Source organism: Semicossyphus pulcher, unplaced genomic scaffold (assembly GCF_022749685.1).
Source record: "Semicossyphus pulcher isolate SPU_LCO1_2020_fin unplaced genomic scaffold, fSemPul1.0.p SCAF_7, whole genome shotgun sequence".
Classification (NCBI taxonomy): domain Eukaryota; kingdom Metazoa; phylum Chordata; class Actinopteri; order Labriformes; family Labridae; genus Semicossyphus; species Semicossyphus pulcher.
Window position 1 is genome coordinate 17,600,977 of NW_027211748.1, and position 27,177 is coordinate 17,628,153.

A 27,177-nucleotide genomic window follows, 5' to 3' on the forward strand; every position below is an offset into this window, starting at 1 on the left:
AGAAGGCTCCTCTGAAACTTTCAGTCAGTAAACTTTCTAAGCTTCATATGAACGTGAAGCATGGCCGACATGCTCACAGAAACCATCCTACCCCTATTTTCCGGGCTTTTTTATATTGGTTACTCATTAAGCTCAACAATATTACATTCAATTCTGTACAAAGCCTTTAAGCTGAGATAAACTGTGTTGTCTTTTGGTTTGAAACATAAACCCTGTGTGATATTTAGAGAACATAAGTTGATGTACAATATAAAGTTTTCCTGTCGCTCTTACTTTTAATTGTGTCTGGAAGTCCCCAGATGGTACATAGAACATTTTATAGGGCTGTAAAGGTTTTTATCTTAGACTCATTATCGCTCAGCTGAATGAAAACCTGTCTGACCCCTGCAGCTGGCGGGAAAGAGGAAACAACAAGGCAGCAGTCAGCATGTATTAAAGCCACTAACAGACAGTATGTGTATCTTAATTAAACAGCATATATGTGTCGACATTATTAGTCATTTTTAAGCAGTTAAATCAACTATTTAAAGTTGCTGTACTTGACTCCCTGATGTAGGAAACATAAGTTGCACAGAATCAGATATGAATCATCCTGCCATCAGTCATACTGAAATCTGGAAGTTGAGACGTTTTGCATCAAAAACACATGTCAGCGTTGCCGTATGGCGTGCCCGCCAATAAAAGCTTTTACTTTTTGATTCGTGAAAAAGCACAGTGTTCTTTTCACAGAGAGACTTCTGTGACAGATATTAATGAGCCCTGAGAGCCTGAGTGGACATCTGATAGCGCTGTTCGCTGTTTATACTCTTGACAGGAATCACATCCAAACAGCGTACTGAAGCCCAATGAGGCGTTTCATGGGCCTGCCCTTTTCATTTCCTCTGCCTGCAGGTTAGTGCTCACTCACTCCACTTGTTTACCATGCTTCTTCTTCAGGACGCATACATTGCGTCCTACAGAAAGAATCTCAGATCTTATTGTTCCTAAATGCCACCCAGGTGTTACAGCAGTACATAAAAATTTGCTCTGCAGTGATTTATTCACAAATTGCCTCAGTCTTTCTGCACAATTCTTGTCTTGCTCGCTGCAGGCCATGCAGGTTTGATCTAAGCACAGCATAAAATAGATCAGATTTTTTGTTGGAAGAACAACCTGGAACGTAAAAAAAAAAAAAAAAATCCATAAAGTTGGCTGGTATTATCTGTATTCCTGGTTATGACTGCATGTCAGAAATATCCTGATGGATTAATGCCGTTTGTCAGGAGATGATGGTCCACTGCCAAGAGAGCTTGGACTCAGGCGTTGCAATGATACAATGTTGTCTTCATCATACCTTTCAGACAATGTGATATGTTGTTTTATAGCTTCAGCGCTGCTGTCACTTTGCATGCATATAAAAGAAGATGTCCGCATTAATCAGTGTGTTAGAAACTTTACTTTGGCAAAGGTACAGAAAGAGCTGGAGCAGAGATAAAGACAAAGCCGTCTCACATCCGCAGACTGAAGAATGATTGATTTAACCTTAACTCCTGTTGCAACCATCCATTTATAAACTGCATGTGCACGCAAAGTAAAATTAAACCGAACATAAAACCATCATAAAAGAATTTGTCTCAATTGCTTAAATTTCATTTTGTACTGATTTTACAGCCTCAGGGGGAGTTTATGTTTCTGGTGCGCTGATGACAGACTTAGAGGTTAGAGGAAAGGAAAAATCAGTTTGTTTACTGCTGGGAGCGTGTGTGTGCAAAGAGAACACTTATGTTCATTTGAAATGGTTCTGGTGATGAGTTTATTGCTTAGCCCTGATTGTTGTAGGCGAGGAAATATTGTGGAGTCGCCAACATGAAAGGCATTCCTGTTCGTGTGGGCCTGCATGAGCTTCAACAAAATCTTTGATTTCCCTGTAAATTTCCCCGTTGTGGGACGAATAAAGGATTATCTTATCTTATCTTATATCCACTGTAGTTTTAAAGTTCCCATGAGGAGGTATCACTCTGTAAAACAATGGACAGTATTTGTAACAGGTTGGGACAGTAAACCCTGAAAGAGTAAACCAATGGTTATAACTGATGGGTTTTTTTGCCCTTTCGCCCTCATTAGTAGTGTAGAGAAGAAAGACTGGGGCAGTCAAGCACCAAGGGGCAGAAGTTGGAATCGAACATATGGCTGTTGCCTTTGTACATGGGGTGCCTGCTCTACCAACCGAGCTAAACCCCGCGCCCCAAGGGAAGCAGTTTTGTAGAAATGTGGGGCGGTTATAAGACACCTTCCAGTACTCATTTTGAAGTACATTTTCAAGATGTTTTTTCCCAAAAATGCTGAGAAATCTTTGGTGTAAACTCAGCATACATTTGTGATTTCTCATAAAGGAACAAAACGTGATGTGTGGCCACTTTAACAGAGTTTACGCACTAAAGACACAGCCCTATATCCAAGGAACTAAATTCAGATCAGACGAATGAGTTCACCTCCAGTGCCCTCATTTAGTGCCATTGCAAGTCATGTGCAATTAATGTATCAAAGCGGTAAATAATGTGAGGGTGATGTGTTGGTGGGTGTGACGCGTCTGACTTTTGCCCAGGAGGCTGAAGTTCCTGCTCCTTCACTGAGCTGCAATAAATATAAAGTGTTTTTAAATCTGTTTTTAATGTTAACCATCGTAGCGGAAAATTTGAATGTGTTCCTTCTGCTTATGACTCTGTTGCATGCAGTTGTCTCTTTGCAAAGGAATAAAGCTCCTCTCTTATAGCATGCTTCATTTGATTTTCAGATTTCCACAACACCATAATGAAGTCATTTGAAAACTGAAACTGAACAACAACATATCTAATCTGTGTTTTTGCACTGAAGTCCTATATTCATGTAAATTGCTATGTTCAAGTTTAACTTGTAAATTAGGTCAGATAGAGCAAGTAAAGTCAAGTCAAGTCACAGGTTATGTCAAGTCAAGTAAAGTCGAGTCCTTAGTTAAGGAAAGTCAAGTCCCAAGTCAAGTCACTTTTTTTTCCACCCAAGATGCAGCACTCTTACCTGTAGTGTCCGGTCTTTATAAAGAGAAAAGACAAGGTATTAGTAGCTCGTCTAATGATGATATTATTGGCCAATTTATACAACCTGTTCAAAAAGTATGACAATGAATTGTATCTGTATTATCTTGGCACAGACGCAGCCATGTTGATGGTCTGCTCTGAGACCGTATTGAGTAGTAACGAGTACGACTGATGAGACTTCTCTTTGGGGGAAAACATCAGGTAGCTGGGGGGGTTTGATGTCGTGCGTTACCATAGCGAGGAGTTTGACTGACAGCCAGTCATCTAATCATGACAATCACATACCGGGAGCTTTTTGAGTCGTCCAATCATGATTCTCAGTGTGCGCTGCGTACATACTTGATAGTTAGACAGAAACTTGACAACACTGAATTTTATACTTTTATATTTAACAGCTAACATTCAAACTTATGAACACACGCAAGTCATCAAGCCTCAAGTCAAGTCAAGTCTCAAGTCATGAATTGCAAGTCCAAGTCGAGTCTCAGGTCATTTATTTTTTGTCAAGTCAAGTCGCAAGTCATCAAAACAGTGACTCCAGTCGACTCGAGTCCAAGTCACCAAGTCTTAAGTCCACATCTTTGGTCCCTTGTTCCGCTAAATTGACCATTTTTGCCAGTCTTCCTCTGCATTATTGTGAGTGCGTCATAAGCTACAATCTTATGCTACAACCTCAGCTGTATTTACACATCCCTGCAGCTTTGTTCTTCAGATGAAACATCACACCGTCTCAGAGGAATGTTTGTGTCGTAATAAGCTCTGTTTTCATCCAGAGTAACTCCCCCTGGGTTTTTGTCTGAAAGTGTTAGTTACAAACATACGAAAGAAGCTTGTTTTGTAACAGAGTGTTTGAGGTGGTCTTCAAAGCACGTACACATCATTATACACGCGTCACACACATCAGGAGGACAGAAGGGCTGCTTGCTGCCTGAACAATATTACGTTGCCTGCCGGAAAGTTGCGACACTAAATTTCTCCAGAGATAAATTTGTCCTGCACAATAAAAAAAGCATTTAGCTGTGGTATAATTATGTTTTGGCGAGAATCCAGCTTCCTGGCCTGCTACCAATAAAAATGTTGACTCATTGACTCTGCAGTGGACGTTGGACATCGTCTGAAAAAGTGAAACTGTACCGTCTCGGAGAACAAGCCAAGCCCTCCTGACACATTCTGTACAAACACATGCAGTGGCTTGTTTGAGATGTGCCTGAAGGGAAATGTGAAGTCTGATTCTTTCTGAAACCTCGGTCAGGATTGTGCAATGCTTACTGTTGTGAAATGCGCGCTATTCGGTCGTGCTTAACCATAATTGAAGGAACAACACAAACAACTTTATTCTGTTTATATCTGCGCTGTATTTGCTCCACTCTTCATCTGACATCTGGTCACTTTCTGATGGAAAGTCTTCATACGTGTTTATGTAGCTGCTTTTTTGACCTCCATTGTGTTTACAGGAGGGAGAGGGGAGGCCAGATGATGACTAAATGTGTTTAATTCCTCAGTAGAGCGCAGCTGGGAGTTTTACGATTGCCTTATCGCATGACTTAAAGATAATACCAAATTACACCTCATAAAGTGCAGATGATAATAATTGATTTAGGTGGTATTAAAAAAAAGATCCAGGACACACGTCAGTTGTAGGATTTGTCAAGGTGTGTAAATGTGAATAAATCTTGACTGACTAATGTACTGACAACTTAATTCAGCCGGTCTTAAAGAATGGAGACAAAATACAGATAGTTTCTTTAAGATTTTAAGTTCTTATTTATATAGCGCCTTGCAAGAAACCCGAGGTCGCTTTACATGGGAGTTCAAAGAAAAGCAAATAAAACACAAGTACAAAGAAAGAAAGCAAAGTGAGCAGATCTCAGAAGGGAGAGAGATCCAGAGGGTGGGGGCTGCCACACTGAAGGCTCTCTCCATAAAAAGTCTGCAGGCGGAAGTGGGGAGTGGTGAGCAGGCCCGTGTTTGAGGACTGCAGATTCCGGCACGGGGTGTATGAGCAGAGGAGGTCAGAAAGGTAATGTTGGAGTCTGGGCATGGAGGGATATGTAGGTGAGAAGGAGGAATTTATAGGAGATGCGGGACCTGACCGGGAGACAGTGAAGGTGGATGAGGGTGGGGATGATGTGCTGCCAGGGCTTGGTGCAGGTCAGAACCCTGGCAGCACAGTTCTGCACATACTGGAGCCTGTCTGTTTGCTGGGTATCCCGGACAAGACTCCTGCAGTAGTCCAGACGGGAGGTAAAAAAGGCATGTAATTATCAGATCACACCGTTGATCGGTTTATGTCTTGTTATGTGTTATTTCATAAAAGGGAAACGTGCAAGAAATGATTCACAAAAATATTTTAATTTTATGTAATTTTAATACATTCCATATAATTATTTATAAGAAATACACATGTATAAACATTTATCTAAACGTGCAAGCTGATACTTCTCGACTGCCGTCCTTCTTTTACAACCAATGATGTGATGATTCAGACAGAAGATAACTACAGAGGAAAACAAAAACACAAGTACTTTCAAGATGGTGTGCAGGCCGTGCAGAGCAACAGGAAAATGCTATACTGACACAAACATACATGCAGAGAAGCAATAAAGATTAAGACATTGATAAAATATAATGGTGATCTTGATAAAATCCTGATAAAAGTTGCCGTTAAAGATAAGTAAAATTGTGATTTTGTTTACTTTACACTCAAGCTAAGCAGCCAAGAGTTGTTTAAATAATACTTTTTAATAAGGCATACAAACTCGAGCCATACACAGCTCACCTCCTGGTGAAGGACTTTGGCCCAACTTAGCAGCAGACTGGCAGAAGAGGAGGACAGACATTTAAAATGACATGTTGGGTTTGAGTCACTTATTGTGAACATTGCAGAGTTCCCCCGATGCAGAAACAGAAAACTATACAGTATGTGATAATTGTCCACACCGGAAATTCATCTCGGCCTTCTATACATCCCACACTGAAATTGTGAAACAAAAGGCCCAGACCTTTGAAAAAACTTCCACAATCTGTTAGATCTGCTGAATCTTTGGACTTTTTTCTTCTCTCTTTGGTTTGTTTCTCGTTATATTCTGTTTAATTTTATAATTTATATATTTTTTTTGTTTTTTATTTGTTTTGTTTTCCTGTGTTTGTAATGCACTTTATAACCAAGTCCTTTAAAAGTGCTTTAAAAGTAAAGCTTTACTTACTTACTGTACAAAGGAGGCTTACCTCTGGCTTTAAATGATAGTTTGCCCTCTGGTGGTAGGTGAGGGGAACTGCATTGGCTTAATTTAAAAAGATGACATGCAAAGCAGCTGATTAGCAGGTTAGACAGTCTGTACACAACGCAAAACTTTCATACAACAAACATCCACATGAAAACTGTTGACTTAATGTCCAGAATTCCTCCTTGTTCATGTCCCGAAATGTCTCATCATGAGGCACTCCTGGGTTTGATCAGATCAGGCTGGCCTGTTTATCTGGGAACCAGTCAGGACTGCAGAACAGTCTACAATGTGTTCGCGTTTGATTCACAGGAGAGTAAATGTGGCTTCCATAAAGGCACCAATACTCCAGTAAAAGAGGAGAAGGACAGTGTAAACTCATGTAAACAAAGATTGTTTCAAAACATTCAAACAGGATTTGGCAATTGTTTTATAAGGAGGGAAATGTATTCCACATGTTTGTTAGAAGTATACACACTTTTTTGGTTTTGGTGGTCACAAAAAATCAATGGGCTGTCTTAAATTGAGTCTGCTTAGTAAAAAAAACCATGATCATTGCCACATCAAACATCAAACATGTGCCAAAGCGTTTGCTTTATTTCCTGTCTTTCTTTCTAATAATGACGCACATTAATCCATCACAGTGGAACATCATGTCTGATTTTATTTTTTGTGATGTAAGGTGTCTAATAATGTTATATAAAAAAAGAACTCAATCAGAATGTATGACATGTGAGCTATGCTTTGTTTGTGTACCTTCACATTATTGCCTGTCATACTAAATATCACCACCAGAACAGTAACGCACTGTGACTTCTGAGGAAGGCTGTAGACTTACAGCTGACTGGAAAGGTAAATAAACAAGTAATGCGTCATGTAAAAATTATCTTGTGAACTGTGTGACTAAGAATAGAATAACCCGCAATGTGTGAAGGTTTTAAGGAGAGAGCCCTATTTAGAAAAAGACGGAATTAGATACATTCAGACGTGATGAGATTGATCCTATGAGAGGATATTAAGTTGCTGCAGCAGGAATAAATACGGATAAATAAAGAAAGTAATAAATTATAAGAGGTGAGTAGAACTAAAACTATGTGCAAGTTAAAGTGACAGCGCTGTTATAAGTTGCAGAATCATCAAGTAGCTATATGTAAACAGCAAACATAAATTTATATATACTATATGCCTCATTTCCTTTTTGTAGGCCCATGTCTATCTATGATTGTAGGCTACATTGAATGATAACAGACCTAAAAAATACCCATAGCATTGAAGAAAATGTATTAATAATATGGTATGGCTATAGTCTAGTATAACATAGCACAAGATATCACTATAACAAACTATATAAAAATGTATGCTGTATAAATAGAGAGGGAGGGAGGAGTTGAGTGGGTATTCATGTGACCTTTGACACCTACAAACCGTTACATCTCAGCTGCTCTTTAGCTTGTGTATTGTTGCTCTCTTGGCACATCTTTTTCTGTGTTTCTTTTTGTTCACCATTACAGCCGTGAAACATTTCCTCCACCTGGCTTATTTTCTTATCCCACAAGGCCTGGAGGACTCCCTTGATGCCATTCAGTCATCTTGACCACAATGATGATGCCAACTAACTTATCCCCAACTCAACTGACACCATCCTCCTCCTGAGGGAAATGCTTAAATGTAGGGATGCACGATATTATTGGCACGTTATCTGTATCTGCAGATTATGGCTTGAAAATGACATATCAATATATTTTCTGTTGATAAAACAACGCTTTAATTATGCCTAAATGATTAATGATTCCCTAAAAAAAAGAAATAAAAAAGAAAAGAAATGTTACAAATAAATATGGCATTTTGTACATAACACAAGTTTAGGTAGTTTTCTTATATTGTCCAGTGAATAAAAAGCACTATATTATGTTATTTCTGCATCTGCCAGTGGGCCACTACAAAAGAGTAGGCATGATATCAATTCCACTACAGGGGAGACTTGATGTTTTCTGCAATTAGGCGGAAACATGTGCCTAATATATCAGTAGCGAAATCGGCAAAAAGGGTTCGAAAATATCGGCATATCAGATATCAGCAAAATATCCAATATCGCGCATCCCTACTTAAATGTGTTTGAAAGCTCTAAAATTATTATTCTTTTCTTCTCAAGAAACTCACTTTTTTCATAATCTTTCCCATGCTACTCAAAGACCTTTATGTATCGTAACATTTTTTGAATATGTGTACCAAAACATGGAATATTTCTTTAGGGGCCGAGGCGCTGCTGTTCTAGTGGGTTAAGCTATCCAAGCTAACAATTAGCTGTTCTTTGAGGCTTTATGAAACAAAAATTGTAAATAAAACTAACCCTAGTGACAGCAACGATCTGATAATGTTTGTGGTTGATTGAAGGGCACAGGGGAGGTCAGGGGGTCGCTCACTGCCTCAGTAAACGGCGGCAATGTGCTCACTGCCACTGAAAACATCTCTGCCTCAGCCTGTGTTATCTGCGCGGTGGGTTGTGGGTGTGTGAGCGTGAAGTAAAATGGCGGACTTGGCAAACGAAGGTGAGTAAGTGGCAGTATAAGAAAAACAATACAGATACGGTGCCCTTAATAGCGGCGCCTAAACATTGTCTACAGATTTAACACCATAAGGGAAGCTGCTCGATCGCATGTTATTATGTAGTTCAGGAAAATTGTGGCTTCGCGGCGTTCACGAGACTGAAACGTTAGCATGCAGGCTAACGATGCTAACGGCTCGGCTGTGGGTAATACCTGGAGTGTCTCGGAACGCCCTCAAATGCTGCCTGCTGCTAGCTGGCTTAGCTTCTAACGCTAGCACCCGGCTATTTATAGGCTGTGTGTTTTGCCATTTGTGGTGAGCTAAAGGAGCTAATGTGGATGTAAACCAAAGCTTACAAGGCCAACGAACAAAAGCACTGCTCGTAAGAAAGACAGGTTAGGAGTGTTTGAACACGTAATATTGGTTTATAACTCGCTTATTATTCAGTGTAACGAAGCTAGCATCAGTTGCAGGATTGACGTTCATTTAGGCGCGTAGAGAGAAAAACGTCAGGCACGAGACAAAGCTCTGCTTCCTGTATAATCTTCATTTTCAGCTCTATTGTGTTTGCCACTGTGATGATTTGCTGCTGTGGGGGAGTTCAGTGAGAATTTTTGTGTCATTGCTTGTCAAGCGAGATGACTCATGCTGGATCGAGCGCATTAGCAAGCTAACTATAGCCAGTAAGCTAAGCTACGTTCAGGGGCTTTGGGGAACAACCGGCGGCGCGGGCTATTTCCTGGAGCGGGTCAGATAGTGTTAGTGCTAGCTTGTTAACATAAGCCGGGAACATCTCGGGCTGCTTGAATTTCGGCAGCGAGTATCATGCTGCATGCTGGAATTCATACATACATTAGTCAACATAGATGACTGTAAGCCGCACATGAATACAAAGCTGATTGTTAAATATAGGTCACACAACATTATCATGTTTTCAGCCAATAAACGTGTTTCATCCATAATCAGTCAGTGTGAGCAGTAAGGGGTTGTGATAAAGACGTTGAATGCCGCTCCAGTAAACAATTGTGCATATGTGCTGTCTACTGTTCTGCTGTTAGCGCGTGCATTAATGCCCCTGCACGGCTCACAACGATGCTACACCTGCTCAGTGTAACAGGCCCAGCCCAGACAGAGGAAAACCTTTGTCTGCTAACATTATAGGATTACAGAGGTTACCGTGTGCAGGTAGACGCGTTAAGTGGGCAGAGGTGACATCATATCATTAACTGGCCTGCCGATTGTTATACATGGTAGGTTTTTATATGAAGCATGTGGATTGAATTAATTCCCCGTTTTGGTTACAAAGATGGCTACAGTTTCACTTTCTGAAGCAAGGTTATTATAGTGAATGAAAACTAAAACTAGCAGTGAAAAAATTATTTCGTTAAAGCTCCTGTGAAGAGTTTTTTGCTGGGTATGAAACAGAGTGAAATTAATTCTGATGACTCTATATGACCTACAAAAGGAAACCAGACCATCAGCAACAAGACTAATTATTTCTTTACATTATTTTTAATGCCTGAAACTGCTGGCAGGGGGTAGGTGTCAAACGAAGTGATAAACTGCACGCAGCCTTTGTTTACTTTTTCCAGGACAAAAATTTTAAGTGAGTGATACATATGACATTTAAAGAAAGACATTTTTTGTTAAAAACCATTTAGGCATGTACAGGAAAAAACCAGCAAAGAGATAAGAGGTACGGCTTTGTCCACAGGGGGTGTCAAAATCAACTAAAACCGAAAGTTCCTCACAGGAGCTTTAACTGATATAAAAACTACAATTTTTAAAATTGATTCACTCTGTGGTTGCTATACCACTTTGTCCTGCTCTGTTTGACGTCTCGAGAGACACTTGCCTATTAAAAAGGCCTAATGAAAATCATATTTGATGTCATGCATTCTTTCATCCTACCCTTTTCAGCTTCCTTAAATCAAAGCTTTCCTCTTAATACCTGAAAAACTAAGACTAACACGAAAACTAAATAAAAACTAAACGAAAACTAGTCAGTTCCTCAAAATAGATATAAAACTACTTATGAACTCGTAAAACTACACTGAAATCAAAAACCATAATGAAAGATTAAATAAAGATAAAAACTATAATAAGTGTTCTGAACAGTTTCTGTTTCTGACCATGTAGAATAACTGGAAGTTTGATGCCTTTGTATTACATGGGGTATTCGTTTTTTCATACTATTTTGGTATTTGACAGTTGTTCCTTTTATGTCAACATAATTTGATTGCATTTCTTCTGGTACCAGTAGGATTGCAGGATTAACTTAATTATAGTCTAAAGAGTTACTTTGTCTTTTGACTTTCTGACATGAAAGGGATATGTTGGATGTTTTTGGATGTTGGGTTGTATGAGGTTCTTGTCAATACACAGTGTATTACCTACAGTAGATGGAGGTCAACACTAAAGCAAAACATACTGAAAACTAAAGAGTGAGATAGAGAAAACACAAGTATCAGTTTAACTGCACTATATTTTAAATATTTTCAGCTGCCATCTGCTGTAGGCAGTAATTTTACTGTTCATAAGTACCTCTTACAAGTACCTCTTACAACTTCTCTTCAAAAAGTCTGAGCTAACCCTTTAACTCAATTTGACATAATTCAGCGTTATAGAAAGGTTTGTTTATCTTCTGTCACCTTCACACTTGTTTTGGTTTGTGACCCAAATCTTTACCTGCCATACATTCTGTGAAATATAGGATGTATAAGTGCACCAACCTATTATTTGGGATTGCTTTTGGCATACCATGTTAGCCTGTGTTTATCACTGTGCATTGAAACTAAATGATTATGCTGATAACTACTTATGCACATAACCATATAGCTTTATCAACGCTCATGCACTCACTGTTGCAGCAGAGAAATATAGAGGGCACAGAATAAATACTCCATCACTATTTTGTTTTCTATTGCAAACCATTAAAAAGAATCAAACAAGGAGGACTGCTTTAGACATTAAACTGGTGCTGTGATGACTAGCCTATATCTTCTCTTAACAGACAAGCCTGCCATAGCGCCCCCTGTGTTTGTTTTCCAAAAAGATAAAGCACAGAAGGTAAGTTTCTCTATTATTCAAGTATTAAATGAGGCTGCAGTCACATTTTACGATCCTGCAGACTTTTTTCTGCTCATATTCAGTCTGGACTGCGCTTTTGAGAAGCACATTTAGCAGAGGACTTCTTGATCTTACATCTTTCGCGATTAGCAGACTTGTTAACAAGGCTTAATGAAATGTCAAGATATTTTGACTTAAAGTACATTTGTCTTGAATTCATACCAATTTTCTTATTGCAGAGACTGAGTACAGCTAATGTGAAGCAAGATGCTGTGTGTTTTATTTTGAAGGATTACTCTTAATAAGAGCTAATAAACTCGTTGTGTTCTGTTGCAGCGATCTGCGGAGGGCTCAAGTGCAGAGGATGGAGAAGGTAAATCTAACATTGAAACTGGCCACTTTCTTTGTTCATTTTATCTTCATCAAAAATGTATTTGAACTTCTTGAATATTTTTCTACCGTTTTCAGATTCAGATAAAGACGAGGGAAACTATTGCCCCCCTGTGAAAAGGGAAAGGACCTCTTCGTTCCCACCCCCACATTCTGGTAAGGGCACGTTGTGACTAAGCAGAGCATTTGTGTTTCTCTTGGTTCTTGCTTGTGGTGTACACATTGATTTGTATGCTGAGTGCAATGCCTGTTTGCTACTTTGCAGTTCCCAAGAACAATGTATTCATGCCCTCAAGTTTCTGCCAGTCCCCGACTGGGAACTCTGACTCTGAGCCAGGTGAGGCATCAAGACCACCATTAGTTTCTCTGAACAGCTTAAAGGCCCCTTCTAGTAAGAATCTTTTGTTTTAAAGGTCAAACATGTAATTTTTCAATTGTCTTTTTACTGGGCAACAAACATGATAAATTGTATAAACTGAACAAATAATAACTTGAGTGCCCAAGCGTTGTGTGTCACAAAAAAATGTGTGTGTCTCTGAAGTCATGACGTCAATAGTTCTATGGTTAATGTCAGTTTTGCATATCCTCTGCCTGCAAATGCACCCTCTCACTCTAACAAGCTCTAACTTTCATGTGGTAATTTTACTTCTGAGCTAGCCCTTAAAGTATCTGCCATGGAGGTCTGAAGTTACTCATGAACGGAGAAAAATAAATGCAGTTACAGAACGCTAGCACAAGTTCCACACACAGCCAAATTCAACAGGAATAAGTGGATTTTTCAGGAATGATTTTGAATTACTGGATCGACTCTGATGATGATTTTAAGATATGGTCTGTGTCAGTTTGTGTTGGGTTCGACCGAGCTGAGAAAGATGAAGCCTGTTTGTTCAGTTTGATTAAGAGAAGCTTCTCATCATGCCCAGTTATTTAAATAAACCTTTTTTATTGTGGGAACATTATGACCTGTTGTGACCTGTGAGCAAGCCTGTACTTAATGTAGTTCTGTTCTGGATTTTGGCTTTTTGAGCTGCCAAGTTTAGCTTGTTCAAATTTATGACACCAATATTGATATTGGCTATGTAGAGGGGTTTGTATTGTAAAATGCCACAATGTTATGAGCTGGTGTTTGGATGCAGTGTTAAGTGCCAGTAAACATAGAGGAGGAGTTTATCAGGGATTATAGGCCAGTTGTGTTCTGTGCTTGTGGGCTGCTGTGCCTTGTTCTGTTTGGGCTTTACAAAACACTCACTGGCAACTTCATTAGGTGTTATTGTACAATCTAATGTGATGTAATTGAACAGCTCTGCCTTTGATCCTACCTTTACATGTATAATAATGTTCAGTTTCTATCGACACTGTCAGGAAGTCAGTAATTCTCCATTATGCTTATTATAGAGGTTGTCGTCTGTACATCATGTTGAGAGGTTTTGTCCGCCCTATTTTGCAAACATGAAAGGGGCAGAATTTTTGAAAGCACAATATAATGCACTCCAGCTCAACACCACCACCCACTCTGACCTCAGTCATAAACATGGAGTAGAATTATAATCTTTCTTACAGTGTCAATGAACAAATGAAAAACTTAACGCTTCGTTTAAGAGGATTTCATGTCGGAGCGGTTCTATTTGATCACATGAGAATGTACTGGTGTACCTGTTGAAGTGTCAGGTGAGTGTGTAATGGTTGTTCTCTGAATGGTTAGTTTGTATATAATATAATTTTTAGTTTAGGTCTGAATGTTTGTAGGTTTGATCCTAAACACACAGAGTTGGTTGGGGTCTCATTTCCATGCTTAGGCAGCTGGTGTTTTGGATCTTCTGCGGGTCCGACATGTTTCTGTGGGTTGCATGTTGTTCACCATCTCAGACAGAATATTTGTTTCTGACCACCATGTGCATCATTGAAGGGAGAAATGCAAAACTGCACCAGTTGCCAGGGAAGCCATTCAGATATCAATATCAGTATTTGACTTACAACAGGACTGATTAGTACAGGCAAGATAAACACAAGTATTTAGGTGCTCCTGTGGGACTTAAAAACTATTGCAAATGTGTCTGTGTGAGTTTATTGAAGTTGAAATGTTTGGTAACAATTTTTGGGGTGAGTTTGATCGGTTGCAACAGCTCAATTGTTTAGAGTTGGCATTGGCAGGGGTGATGTCACCAAGTGACACAGCTGTCCAGAGAGCGTCATCATGAGTGAATAAACAGGGCATAAATAATAACCTTTTTTTAGCATGTTACATAAAAGCACTTTTTTGAAAGTGGAAACAAAGATGAAAATATTGGAAATGAAAAACACTGATTTAAGGTAAAAGTACTTGCCTGCAGAACTATGCAAAGTCTGGCAGGATGACGGAAGGCTTGCCGCGGTAGTTGGTGTTACCGGTGTTACACCGTGTTCAGGCACCCACCGATTGCATAACTTCCCCACCGCCCCCACCGTTGTTTTGCCTTTTTTGGGCGTATAGAAATATGAATATACAAGGAGCCTCATTCACCTTCATTAGACCTTAAGAAACATCATATAATGCAAACTGATGCGGACTCGCAGCGCTGAGAGGGGGAAAGCACGGGCGCAGTGGGAGGGAGGGTGCGGGTGATAGCGGACTGAAGTAATGATGTGGACGGATCACGACCTTATTGAGCCAGGTGCTCTACATGTATTGAGCGTCATCAATTACTTTTTTTTAAATGCCCGGTGTAATCGGTAACACTGGTGGTGTCACGATTTTATTAACCCGTGGGAAAATTTCCCCACTGCAGCATCCCTAGATGACTGTACTGTACTGGCGACGCTGTCCTGTGCGCTTCTCTTAAGAATTAAGTTTGGTCAAATGAAATGAGGCACAGGTTATTAGAAAAGGACATTTTGTTTAACATAAAGGTTTGTGAGACACAAAAAATGATCTTTTAAATCTCTTATGGAAAAAGAAAAGGGATGGTGCTTTTAAGAGGGATTTCAGCTCACTGATTAGGAGCAGGTCATGTCAGGCTAATAAAGCCACTGAGATTGAGAGTGAGAGCTAGAAAAAGATCAGAGGCCCGAGAGCCGACCAAGCAGTGCGCAGGAGTTGGATCGCATCAAAACTCTTGAATCTGTACCAGGGTTGCTGTGGTGATGGGCCCTTTGGTTAGGAAGGTGCAAAGACAGAAGGAACGTACCCTTTCTAAGTTGCTGCGTGACTCTTGGATCTCTGTTTAATGTCTGCCCCGTCTTGTGCTCCGTCTCACCAGAGGAGAAACCTGTGGGATTCCGTTTGAAGCCACCAACTCTCATACACGGACAGGCACCAAGTTCAGGTCAGTGTTTGAGGTTCATATTTTCTCACACTGACTTTATTGAAAGGGAAAAAAAAGACTTGTGCCCAGACTGCATCTTTTTGATATGACCTCTCTTAGAAATGGAAAGGGTACAGCTAGACTTGTACATGTGATCCAGAACATCTCATTGTGTTGAAAAAGTATGAGACAAGTTGGCTCTGTTGCAGGCGTCCCAAGTCAAAAACCCAAGGAACAGCAACGCAGTGTCCTCCGCCCTGCAGTTCTCCAGGCGCCGCCCTCTAAATCACATATAGAGTCCAGTGAGTGCAGCTCAGAGTCATCTGCACTTATTAGTTGTTAACTATAAAACATCACTGAAATCTTATTTGATTCATTCTTTAAACCTGAATATCAATAGCATGGATAGTGCATGTCCTTAGCATCGTCTACATGTGCTGTACAGGCTAAATTTATTATGGGACATGTAAAAAAAAAAAAAGGGGATATTTTTTTTCTTTCTGTTCATTCAGATTCAAGTTGTGGAACCAACGGTGTGAAAAAGTCATCAGATGGGGCACTTGCGACCCCGTCCATCTTCCTGAACAACACAGAGCACTCAGCCGACCAGGCCAAGTCACAGGTAAGGAGTGGCTAAATACCAGCCTGTAATAATTGTGGGTTGGGTATCAGGTACAGGCCTATCTTAAGGCATTTTCAGAAAAGCTAAAGATTCTTATTTATTTTTATGCTTCTTTGATATGAGGAAGTGGATTGAGTGTTGTGTTCATAAGATGTTATGCAACTTTAAAAGAATCACTTGATTGCAAGTGGAATCTGTTCGTAAAAGTGTTAAAAGCTGCTGAAATTGCATCATAAAAAAGACGGGGGATATGAAGTTGACCGAGAGGATTTTTTTCTTATTATTTTTCAGAAACATGAAAATGAGGAAGATGAAGCAAGTGGTAACAAAGACGGAGGCGGAAGAGAAAAGAAGGATGCAGATGTAGCAATATCTTTTGTATTTGGTCAGAATATCAAAGACAGAGCAAAGGTTGGTTGGTTTCACTCGACTTGTGAATGTTCTGACACACAGTGAGCGTGAAGAATGTGTGACAAACATATATACACGTTTAAATGTCAAAGGCAGAATGAGTTTTTACAGATGATCCTCTGTATAGCAAGTCACTTCATTGTGCTCTACACTTGATGTGTAATTTGTGGTGCTATATATTTTTAGACTAACATGACGTTAAGGATCTCGGTTCGGTTCCTTTGAAAATCTCTGGTAGTGTTTAATGACTCCTGTTCCTGCTAGGTGTGTTTCCTGTGCCGAACTTTACAGTGTGTAATAGAACTTTGTATAATGTTGTGATCACTGTGGAACTATTGCAGCAGCACAGTTTGGACAATACTTTGACAATTTGAAAGTGGTCGGTTCCTGCTCACTCACTTGCAGTGTTTTACAATAGGTTATTTTGCCTTTCTAAGTAGAAGTCCAAAACTAACACATTTCTTTTCCTCTAGTTGGAAGAGAACAGTACGGAGGAGAAGTCAAAGGATAGTGTGCCACTGGACTCTCAATCAGAGGGCACTAATTATTTCTTACAATACATCTCTACCCCAAGGTAATGAAAATGTGTCCTCCTTCGAGTATTTTTAGCAACTCATCTTAAGCCATGATTCACTTCCATCAACTTACTTATGTCTCTTTTTCTTTCCAATCCTTCCAGTTCAAAAAATGCCCCAAACAGTACAGACAGTGGGGCAAAATTTGTCTTTGGGCAGAACATGTCTGAACGAGTTCTGGTGAGTTGTTGCACGCTGTTGCATTGTGAGTCCTTAAAACCTTATGGTTGAGCTTTGAACAAGTTCCAATGATTATCTTTTGTTGTGTTTTCAGAGTCCCCCGAAGGGGGAGTCCTCAAACGAGGAAAATAAAGAAGTTACAGCTGCCCCTGCTTCAGAGCCCTCATCGCAGGAAACCACCCCAGAGAAGGGTAAAAACATGAACCCACGATTTTTCAAAAGGTTTCTGGTGTTTGATTGACGGCTTATAGCCTGAAGAGATACACTCGGCTCGACACTCCAGTGATGATAACAAATGACAAAAACCCGAGAGTTGGTTAGATAAACAGCCGTACAGAAATGTAACATTCAGATTATCATCCTTACAGAAGCAGTGACTAAAATGTTTTTATCTATTTTACAGGAAGTCTTTTAATATAAGCAAAATATGTATTTGTGTTTATAAGATCTGTGCATGTTATACATACCACATGTGTAATTTGAGATGCAAATTTCATACCACTGGTTTGCTGAACATCATACAACAATGGAGGCTATAATTATACACATTTTTGTTCTTTTGTTTTATAGAATGGCATTTCCTTTGTTTGGCTTCAATTATAAACTGTTACTATAAAGCCGAGGTCACTGTGTGAACACAGTCAACAGTAGTCAGTTATTTTGTAAACATTGAAGGCAACATCACAGAGTGAGATAATAATATAGTTAATATTTGTGGTGAGACTGTCCTCTCTCTTTGTTCAGTGACAATGTTAAGAAATTCAGCATTTCATAGCTGCTCTTGCAGAGGCATTTATTAAAGCAGGCTTAGAGCTGAAGTGCTTATGATCTGCAGCAGCCGCTGCCGCTCCTGTGTTAAGTGACGGAGTGCCAGCAGAGTCTTTCATGATCACCTTTTAGCACTAGATAATCCTGAATTTTGCAGAGACAGTTGTTTTTTTACTGGGAGTACGGCGAGACTCTCTTGAACAGACGCATTAATTCAGGATAAGAATCTCCAGCTTGGTGCAGATTTCTCATCACTCTACTTTATCTCCCCAGTGAACAGCGTGTCAGAGTCTTTGGAGGAGTCTGCAGCAGCTTACACCAAAGCCACAGCCAAGAAGTGCATCTTAGAGAAAGTCGACGTCAAAACTGGAGAGGAATCAGAAAGCAATGTTTTACAGGTAGAGGGCGGGCTGTCTTCTTACAACACATGAATTAAAACAATGTGTCGGACAGCAATAAACATCTTTTTTGTTGTCGCTCTTTTACTTCAGATGCAGTGCAAGTTATATGTTTTTGAGAAGACTGCTCAGTCGTGGATAGAGAGAGGTCGAGGTTTGCTGAGGCTCAACGACATGGCGTCGACAGAAGATGGCACGCTACAGTCACGTCTAGGTAAGAACGTCTGCAGAAACTTCTATAAACTCTTACTGTTGGAAATGTGGACAACTTTGTGTTAGTGCTCTAATAATTAAAGGGAAAACTGAATGCTTGTGTTTGTATGTGAATAAAAGGTTTCTGCCAGATACATGTGGGAGGATTAGAGAGAACACTTTTCTCAGTACAACACAGATGGTTCTTAGAAAGGGTTTTATCAATACAATACCCTATTTAGAACACAAGGGGGAGCCCACTCACTGCTGTTTCCCCATGAGAACTAAACAGTACAGCATGCTGTTAAAACACTGCATATGTATAATGTTGGAATGTGGAGCAGGAAATGTTTTGTTCTTTGAAGAAAAAAGATTTAATTAAAGACAAAACATCCTTTTCCCAAAGTCTTTAGTACCTTTTGGTTTAAAGAATGTTTTACAACACTTTTATTTCAGTCCGTAGGTCAATAGTAGAGAACATTTCTTATCGCTGTATGCTGATTAACAAAACACAACATCCTCTGTCACCATGGAGAGGATATTTGCTGGGCTTAAAGGCCTATTAATTGTATCTGTTTTAACTTTCAATACGTCACAGCACAGACATGTAGAAAACCACAACAGTAAAACAAATGGCTCTAAAGTCCGGTAATCCATTCATGTATGTTTGTGTTTCCAGTGATGAGGACCCAGGGCAGCCTCCGGTTGATCCTCAACACTAAACTTTGGCCCCAGATGCAGGTGGACAAGGCCAGCGAGAAGAGTGTACGAATCACTGCCATGGACACAGAGGACCAGGGGGTCAAGGTCTTCCTAATATCGGTACGTACTACCATTACACCAGCGGTTGTTTCCCAGGCAGGGGGTCATTCTTTATAGCTGCAGACTGTCAATACCATATACCTCAGTTTATCAGAGCAGGGACGTCTGATAAAATCAGACGTGTCAGCACAAATACGACAGAAACCGAAAGTGTTCTCATAATTCAGCCTCTCACACAGTGAATACTTAACGGCACGGCATCACCAGCCTTGTATCTACAGACATATGGCTAGTTAGTGTTTGCTGCCTGTCTACGGTAAGAGATGGCGTTATATAAGTAAAATCCACATACTCATAAGGCTTTTGCTGTGGCTTCACAATGCTACAATATGGCCAGAGCCAGATTTTAACAGTCCGATAAACTTCAGCAGGTGCACAAATATTGTAAACATTAACATCACAGATTATTGGACTGTTACTGAAAGCAGCTAATATAGATCTTCTGTATATTATTGTTTTTTGATGTATACTGAAACAGAATTTTAAACTCTCTGTGATATATTGCCTCGCCACATTACACTACATACTGGTATATATGGACCTTTTATCTACCTCAGCCGCAAAGAAAATCAATACATAATTTAGGACGGGTTCATATTAAAGACAGGCCTATATTTTCTCCTTTTTATTAGTAATAAGTGTCAGTGTTTTATATCTGCTCCTGTTCTTTTTGTTATATTCTCTGTTGGTCATTTAGGATAATGTGGAATTACACAGCATGTGTTCAGTATGTAAAATGACAGCTATACAGTACTGTTACTAAGTTTTTACAGAAGTAATGCTTTAATTCATTCGTAAGTTTCAGTGGGGGTTAAGCCGAATATAAACTTCCTTTTAACTACACGTTTGATTATGCACGATGGCTGCTGCGCGTTCCGTGTTTTGTTTGGCTGTGCATGTTCTCAAACGTTAGCGCTACGTGTAAGCGAGATGCAGTATGCACATGACCGGTAGGGGCGGTGTAGCGGCAGAGGGGAAGTGACAGCAGCAGGGACGACAACAGCCAGAAAGTTTTGAAGAAGAGCTGCCATTGCACAGTCACAAGCATGCCTGTCAAAACAGCTGGCGACAGATCAGTTTCATCTTAGAAGTCAAAGTGGAAAACTGCAAGACTAATGGAAACGTGCTCTGTCTATCGAACTCACAAAAGCTGTCGCTGTTTCTGCTGTAATCTCAGGATTAACATAATTGTAACCTCTTGAGCGTCACCATGTCTGTTGTTTGCATCCCAAAAATTCGGCAGTAGTTACATGCGGCCTGAGCTGTCTGGTGTGCCCCCTAGCGGTGTCCTCCAGTAATACGTGTTGTGCATAGGCAAGTATGTGAACAATTACGTTCACGACTCAGCCGGTTGTGTATGCGAACGCAAGGTTAAAAAGAAAGTAGTGGTAAAAAGGCATAATCCCTCTTTTCTGGCAAGTTCCTAATGTAAAACACACAATGTATCAGTGTGTTGTGAGAAACTTCTCTTTCAATCAGTTTAGCTGAGCCCTCTCCCGCTCTGTGTCTGTTGTCTTCAGGGTAGCTCCAAGGATGTAGGTCAGCTGGCTGCAGCGTTACATCACCGTATCTTAGCCCTGAAGAGCAGGGCGGAGCAGGAGCCCGAGACCCCGGCGACAACCATCCCTGACACCGAGGTACCGCAGTCCAACGAGGACGACAGTGACGAGGAAGACAATGCCTCTGCCTCAGCTTCAGCCTCCACTCCTGCTACGAGTCAGTGATTTTTATCGTTGGAGTGTGTTTATTGCTGCTTTTTGCTTGTTGGTACCACATCAGCAGTTTGTTTGGTGATGTATATCCAGATCATTCTCTTACATAACTCCTGTCGACCTGCTGTCACTTTCTTCCTGCAGGTAATTCAGAGGGAGGAGAGAGCCAGGCAGCAGGAAGCACATAGCGTCACTCTTGGACAGCCTGCTTAGATGCTGTTGTTGAGGCATTTTTCTGTAGGCATCTCCATGGACACCCCTTGACCAACATGGGTCCTCAAGACCAGTACTTTTGGATATTAGAAGTCTAGCTCCAGGAAATAACCCCTTGTGCCGGAGTGTCTCACCCAACTCGTGCAGTTCATCTTCTCTGCATTCAGCGTAATATCTGGAGTCGTTTCTTCCCTCCCTCTCCTGTTTTGTGTTTTATTTTTGTTTTCGAGTATTTTTTCCTCTCCCCGATAGCAAAAATAAAGACTTCAAAGCTTTGGTTTGGGACTTTTCTGCTCATCATATTGATGAGTGTAAGGGTGTTTTCCTCTACATTTTAAAGTATGGCACATGTTAAGACTGCAGTTTCTACTTTGGGACCTTTTTACTCACTCTACAGTCGTCCCTCTGGACGCCACACATCCAGAGGAGCTTCATTCACAGTGTATTTGACTAGTCATCAGTCAGTTGTTACTACATCGATTCCAACCCTCCTCCTACCTGCCCCCATCCCATCCAGTCCGTGCGTTAGGTTTGGCAAATGTAATTTATTTTGGATCGTCATTTTCATGAGGTATCTCGACACATATGTGCTGTTTGTAATGGCTAGCCAAGACCACTCAAGTTGTCATTATTAGCAGTTTCTTATATTTCCTATTGACCTATATTATACTGAATAAAAGACTGAAACAATGCAGTTTCTGCTAATGTGAGTTCATGATGTGAGGACAAAAGAGCAAAAGGATTCACCTCAAATTTTTCTCAAAGTTAAGAAGATGTGTTCGTCATTCACCTTTTTTTATTTTTGTCATTTTCAAAATCAAAAGTTAACGCATTGGTCTCCGTTCTGCATGAAACTTATTTCTTTTGTTCTTTTTAGCATCCCGAGGGTTTACTGTGTTGATACATATTTTTTTTATTTTGAAAATATACAAACTTTTTATCCATTTTCATTTGGAAAACGTATTGGAATGAAGACTTAATTTCATGTGTGGAAAATTTGAGTGATAACTGTAATACCTTTTTGAATGTCATGTACATTTGAATATATCATTTAGTAGCGCACCATGTTTTCTCATCTCCTCCAACTGCCCCCTTTACAAAATAAACCATTTTCGACTGACATCTGGTATTTTTTTTTTACTTTGGAAACATTATATTTAGTGCAAAGTCCAAACTTAAAAGTCTAATCTTGAAGATTTCAGTTGCGTTCTGTTTGGTAATCGGTAATGGTTGGAGTACACCTCCCAATTTAACCAGACGTCTGGTTGGCTCCCTTTGTCACGGTTGTAACTTGATTTTCCTTGCTGACGGTCGCTTTCCTTTTTAGACTGTTTGCCTTCATCTGAGCGTCCAATTTGTTTCCTTTTCTTTGGAGTTTCACTTATTGTTGAAGTTGTATCTGTAGTCATCGATGTGTGATTTGTTCTGCCATAGTAGATTACTGTTTACTCGCAAAACTTGCAGAGACCGGAAAAGCAGCCGCTTAGGTCCCCTTACCCTCTCTGGCAGACCAACCACTGCTGGGTGATGACGTGTCACTAACTGGGCGCCGCTTGTGGTGTTTTCCACGATAGTCGCACCAGACACCCGGTCCTTAATAATACTAATTATACTATATTCTGCAAATTCAAAGGCTTTCATCAGTGGGCTGTAGACTCAATCACCATTGTGTTACCTCATTCAGCATTTATTTAGAAGAAAATCTTCAAGATTAAACCTTTAAATACAAATTTTAGAGAAAAACTGAACTAGAGTGTGGTGTCCTTTGACATTCATTGTCTGTAGATGTTTTTCATTCAAAACAACTGCTTGAGAAATGACTGAGGGCTTCATCTGTTTTGTATTCATGTGTCTGGTCTGGCCTGCAGGTTGATGTATGCTGTGCTCTGACTCCCCCGAGCAGGAATCAGACCAGAACCTGCTTATATACAGTATGCATCATACACAAGGTCATGAATATTTGATGCCTGTACCTATCACAACAACCCGATGCAATCAAATACATCCAAACCAGGAACATAACTGCCTCTACCCTGCCTCCGCTTATCTGCCTTTTTGTGGTGACTCAGGAGGAAAGTAATTTCTGAGGTGTAGTGACAGCCATAAAAAAAAAACCAAATTCTGACCTTAGATGCTGGGACAGTATGAAATATAAATCGATCTGCATAATTTACACGTCTTTTTCCTGCAGCCTTCAAAGCCTAACACCAGGTTCCTCTGTTTGTGCGACTACCAGAGAGGCCTGCAAGCAAGCAAGCAAACTTTATTTATACAGGACTCAGATAAACAAAACTCACTAAGTGCTTTACGGGAAGAAGAGAAGTGGGATAAACGAGAGAGAGGGCATTGAAGTGTATAACCGACAATATCCTGGGAGTAAGAAAAGAAACGAGAGAAAGCCAGAGAAAACAAATACGTCAACACACCGCTCCACAATTCAAGAGTAACACAAACAAAAGCACAGTCATACTTAATTTCCAACCTTGAACAGGCAGAAGTCTCTGCTCTGAAGCCATCTCCCACAGGTCAGAGAGGGCAGAAATGCCTCTCCAGGTAAAGGGAGCCTGACCATGTATAAGGCTTTGGAATCAATGGAGAGAAGCTAAAACTTGAGCCATGTGATGTAGGTTTGGTTGCTATTAAAGCCTTCATTGTAGAATTGTGGACCAATCGAGACAGAAAAGATCTTCTGAGGCAAAGAAAGAAGGTGTAAAGGTCATCAAGCTGGAATGTACTTAAAGCTTTGACGACTTTTTCTGAATCTTCCGGCTGAAGAAGTATCTGATTTCTGCAGAGCTCTTTAATGAGAAAGAATATGATTTTAATAGAGTTCAAAATTGATGATGTGATTTCCCAGGATGCTCTAGGCTGCAGACATGAGGACGCCGCTGTCGATAACAAGGGTAAAACTACCTGACAGACCATCACTCTCATTTCAGGGCATTTTGTGACAGTTTCTGAAAACAAACAGGCACAACCTTGATGAACTGCTGAGACAATCACAAGCAGGGAGTGCTATAATAAATCAAATGATTTGAGTTAATCACATTCACTCCGGTCAATACTTCTGGCACACGAGTACGGGGATAAATAATGGGATGGCATTTCAGGCATAAAAAGCAAATAAACGCCCTTCTTAAGTCCAGGATCTTTTTAAAAACCATGCAGGTGCACCACCAGAACCAACTAGATTCCTGGTCAATTCAGCTACTTCTTATTAACTTTAATGATGTATTCAAATTACCCCTTAAAGGGGGGGTATTATGCTAATTTGAAGCTTCAATTTAGGGGCTAATTTCCTGCCCCTACACGCACACTTTCTTCTGATTGAAGTTAAGTTCAGATGCTCCATGCAGTAACTCTTATTTATCCATCCATCCATTATCTATACCACTTACCTCCTGTTCGGGGTCACAGGGGGGCTGGTGCCTATCCCTGCTGTCTTTAGGCGAGAGGTGGGGTACACCCTGGACTGATCGCCAATCAATCACAGGACTCTTATTTATTAGTAATCGAAAATTTGTAAAAAGCGGCAGCCGATGCAGAGAGGCTACAGTCCTCAATGCGACTGCTGTTCGACTCTTACCCTTGGCCACCTCCCGTGTGTCATCCCCGCTCTCTCTTCCCCTGTTTCCGACACTATCCACTGTCTTTCGTATAAATAAAGGCCTTTGTGCAAAAATCTTATTCCCCATGTCCCAAATATCTAACTGATGTCTAAAAACATGGGCGTAACATCCACAAGGGACAAAGAGGACATGTCTCCCTTCCAAATCCCATTTATCTCCCCACACTTTTTTTAATCAGCTTAAACAATGAGGTAGCACTCCAGCATCTGATACTTTAATGTAGGGTCTACTGGATCAGTCGACGATCTCTGATGTGCTTATTTGACATTAATTTCTTGTCAAATGTCTTGACGGTACTTGCTGTATAAGCGACCAGACCTTTTCTTTCCCACAGTTTGATGTTCAGTAAGATTACGTGTTAAACATGCAGGGACTAAGACATCTTTCTCTGATGTTTAATCGCCATTTATCGGGGTGAATGATTCATTTAAGGATGATAGACATCTTAATCACAATACCAGCATGTAGCTTAACAGTAGCTGAGAAGATGATGAAAGCATGTCATGCAGAAAATGGTTTCCAAATACTTTATTTTTCTTGGAAAGGACCTACAGACCTGCCCACCCTATCACCACCTTCAGTTCCCTCCCTTTTCCTCATGCTGTAACTTCCTTACTGTGGGACTTTTACTCTTTTTATTCTTCTAAATGTTTCTACATCTACATCTGTCCTGAGGTAAGGTTGTCACAACAGTTCGTAATGAATGGCAGACGGTGTCACACTAATGTTTTTCCTCTCTTACACTGGGATTAAGATTTTTCCCCCCTCCACAGGAAGAAGTTACCCATGCAGTAAAAAAAAAACCTCAAACATTCCCTCCTCTCCTCTTGCAGTCTTTGTTCATTTTTATGGCTTCAGGCATTTTTTCCTCAAAAAGTTGTCACGCAGGAAACTCATCACCAAAATAAACAAACTCTCATCCAATAGAAAAGAGGGGAAGAGCAGCTAGATGAATATTCTAAGGTGCTCTTACCTGTTAAAACAGAAGCGTGTTGCATAGTAACATGCCTGTTTTTCTTTTTAAGTGTGTGCCCGAGGCACCAGGGTCATACAGGGATATCATCACCACGGTAACAGCATAAGCACCATGTGTTGTCAGAAGCAGCACCATATGGTAAATATTTGTGGTATATGGTCGTAGTTAACACATTCTATCAAAGGGGAATGCAGCGTATCAACAGGGGGAAAGGGAGACTCCTGTGACTAAGGAAGGAGAGTATTTAGTTTAGTTTGTTTGCCTTTGAGCCCAGCCATACCAGCAGCGTGGCTCAAGGGATGGAAATGTTGGTTTGTCGGTCAGTCGGTCTGAAAAACTATTGAATTGCATTTGATGGATTGCTGTGACATTTTGTTCAGGCATTCTTGGTTTTCAGACAATGAATCCTAAAGATTTTTGTGATTCTCTGACATTTTTCTTGTGGTTTTGAGTGAAATGTCTCAACAACATGACATTTGGTACAGTCAATCATGTCTTACTCAGAATGAAATGTGAGATCGCCCCTAAACCTTCAATCCACCACCAAATACCTGCAGAACACACGGCATTCCCACCAGCCTTAGCTGTACTAGGAGTTTACTGCTGCTTGCTAATCTAGAATGTTGTTTTGCGCATGCTAGCAAGCCGACATAAGCATTAGCCTCAAAGCCCTAATGTGTCATTTGAAGGATTTTTAAGAGGCCTGAAGAAGTGAAAATATTCAGAATGTTAAAAAATATATTGTGATTGTTTTTTAAATCTTTGTTATCGTCTTGTGACCCCTCAGATTTATCTCAATCCACCTGTTTCAAACTACCTCTGGGTAGAAGTTGGCTTAATCATAACCAATATGTGTATCCTTGAGGTCTAACAAGTATGTTGACTGTACTTCCTTCCTAATTTAACATTGACAGATTTGAATACTGTGAATTGCAACAGCCATGTTTGCTAGCAGTGTGCTAGCTGTGCATCCTAGCTTAAAACTGCCACCATCTGTTTTTTGTCTTTTAAAGCTCTTTGTAACTTGTTTTTGAAACATACTAGGCTATATAGATTCTGTTTATTATCATTATTGTAACTGTAAGTCGACAAAAATAGCATGAAAGCAACGGCTG

General features: G+C 40.3%; 1 protein-coding gene across 5 annotated transcripts; it reads left to right on the forward strand.

The window, feature by feature from the left end:
- The first annotated feature begins 8,777 nt into the window (after positions 1 to 8,777).
- Positions 8,778 to 22,579, forward strand: ranbp3b (RAN binding protein 3b). 5 transcript variants are annotated; one of them, XM_069685284.1, is made up of 17 exons: positions 8,778 to 8,826; positions 11,838 to 11,893; positions 12,230 to 12,266; positions 12,362 to 12,439; positions 12,549 to 12,674; positions 15,520 to 15,585; positions 15,774 to 15,866; positions 16,077 to 16,186; positions 16,478 to 16,597; positions 17,071 to 17,171; positions 17,277 to 17,352; positions 17,447 to 17,543; positions 18,394 to 18,518; positions 18,612 to 18,732; positions 19,390 to 19,532; positions 21,053 to 21,248; positions 21,389 to 22,579. In XM_069685284.1, exons 1-17 carry the CDS (start codon positions 8,805 to 8,807, stop codon positions 21,430 to 21,432), a joined length of 1,611 nt encoding a protein of 536 aa, XP_069541385.1. In that variant the 5' UTR covers positions 8,778 to 8,804; the 3' UTR covers positions 21,433 to 22,579. The 5 variants fall into 5 exon arrangements, with proteins under 5 accessions (XP_069541385.1, XP_069541387.1, XP_069541388.1 ...); XM_069685286.1 differs by having other exon boundaries at positions 12,549 to 12,620; XM_069685287.1 differs by lacking the exon at positions 15,774 to 15,866.
- Positions 22,580 to 27,177: the final 4,598 nt, after the last annotated feature.

Coding starts and splice junctions, on each gene's coding strand:
- ranbp3b (XM_069685284.1), top strand. CDS start 8,805: ATGGCGGACTTGGCAAACGAAG. Junction 15,867..16,076: donor TAAATCACATATAGAGTCCA/GTGAGTGCAGCT, acceptor CTGTTCATTCAG/ATTCAAGTTGTGGAACCAAC. Junction 19,533..21,052: donor TCAAGGTCTTCCTAATATCG/GTACGTACTACC, acceptor TGTTGTCTTCAG/GGTAGCTCCAAGGATGTAGG.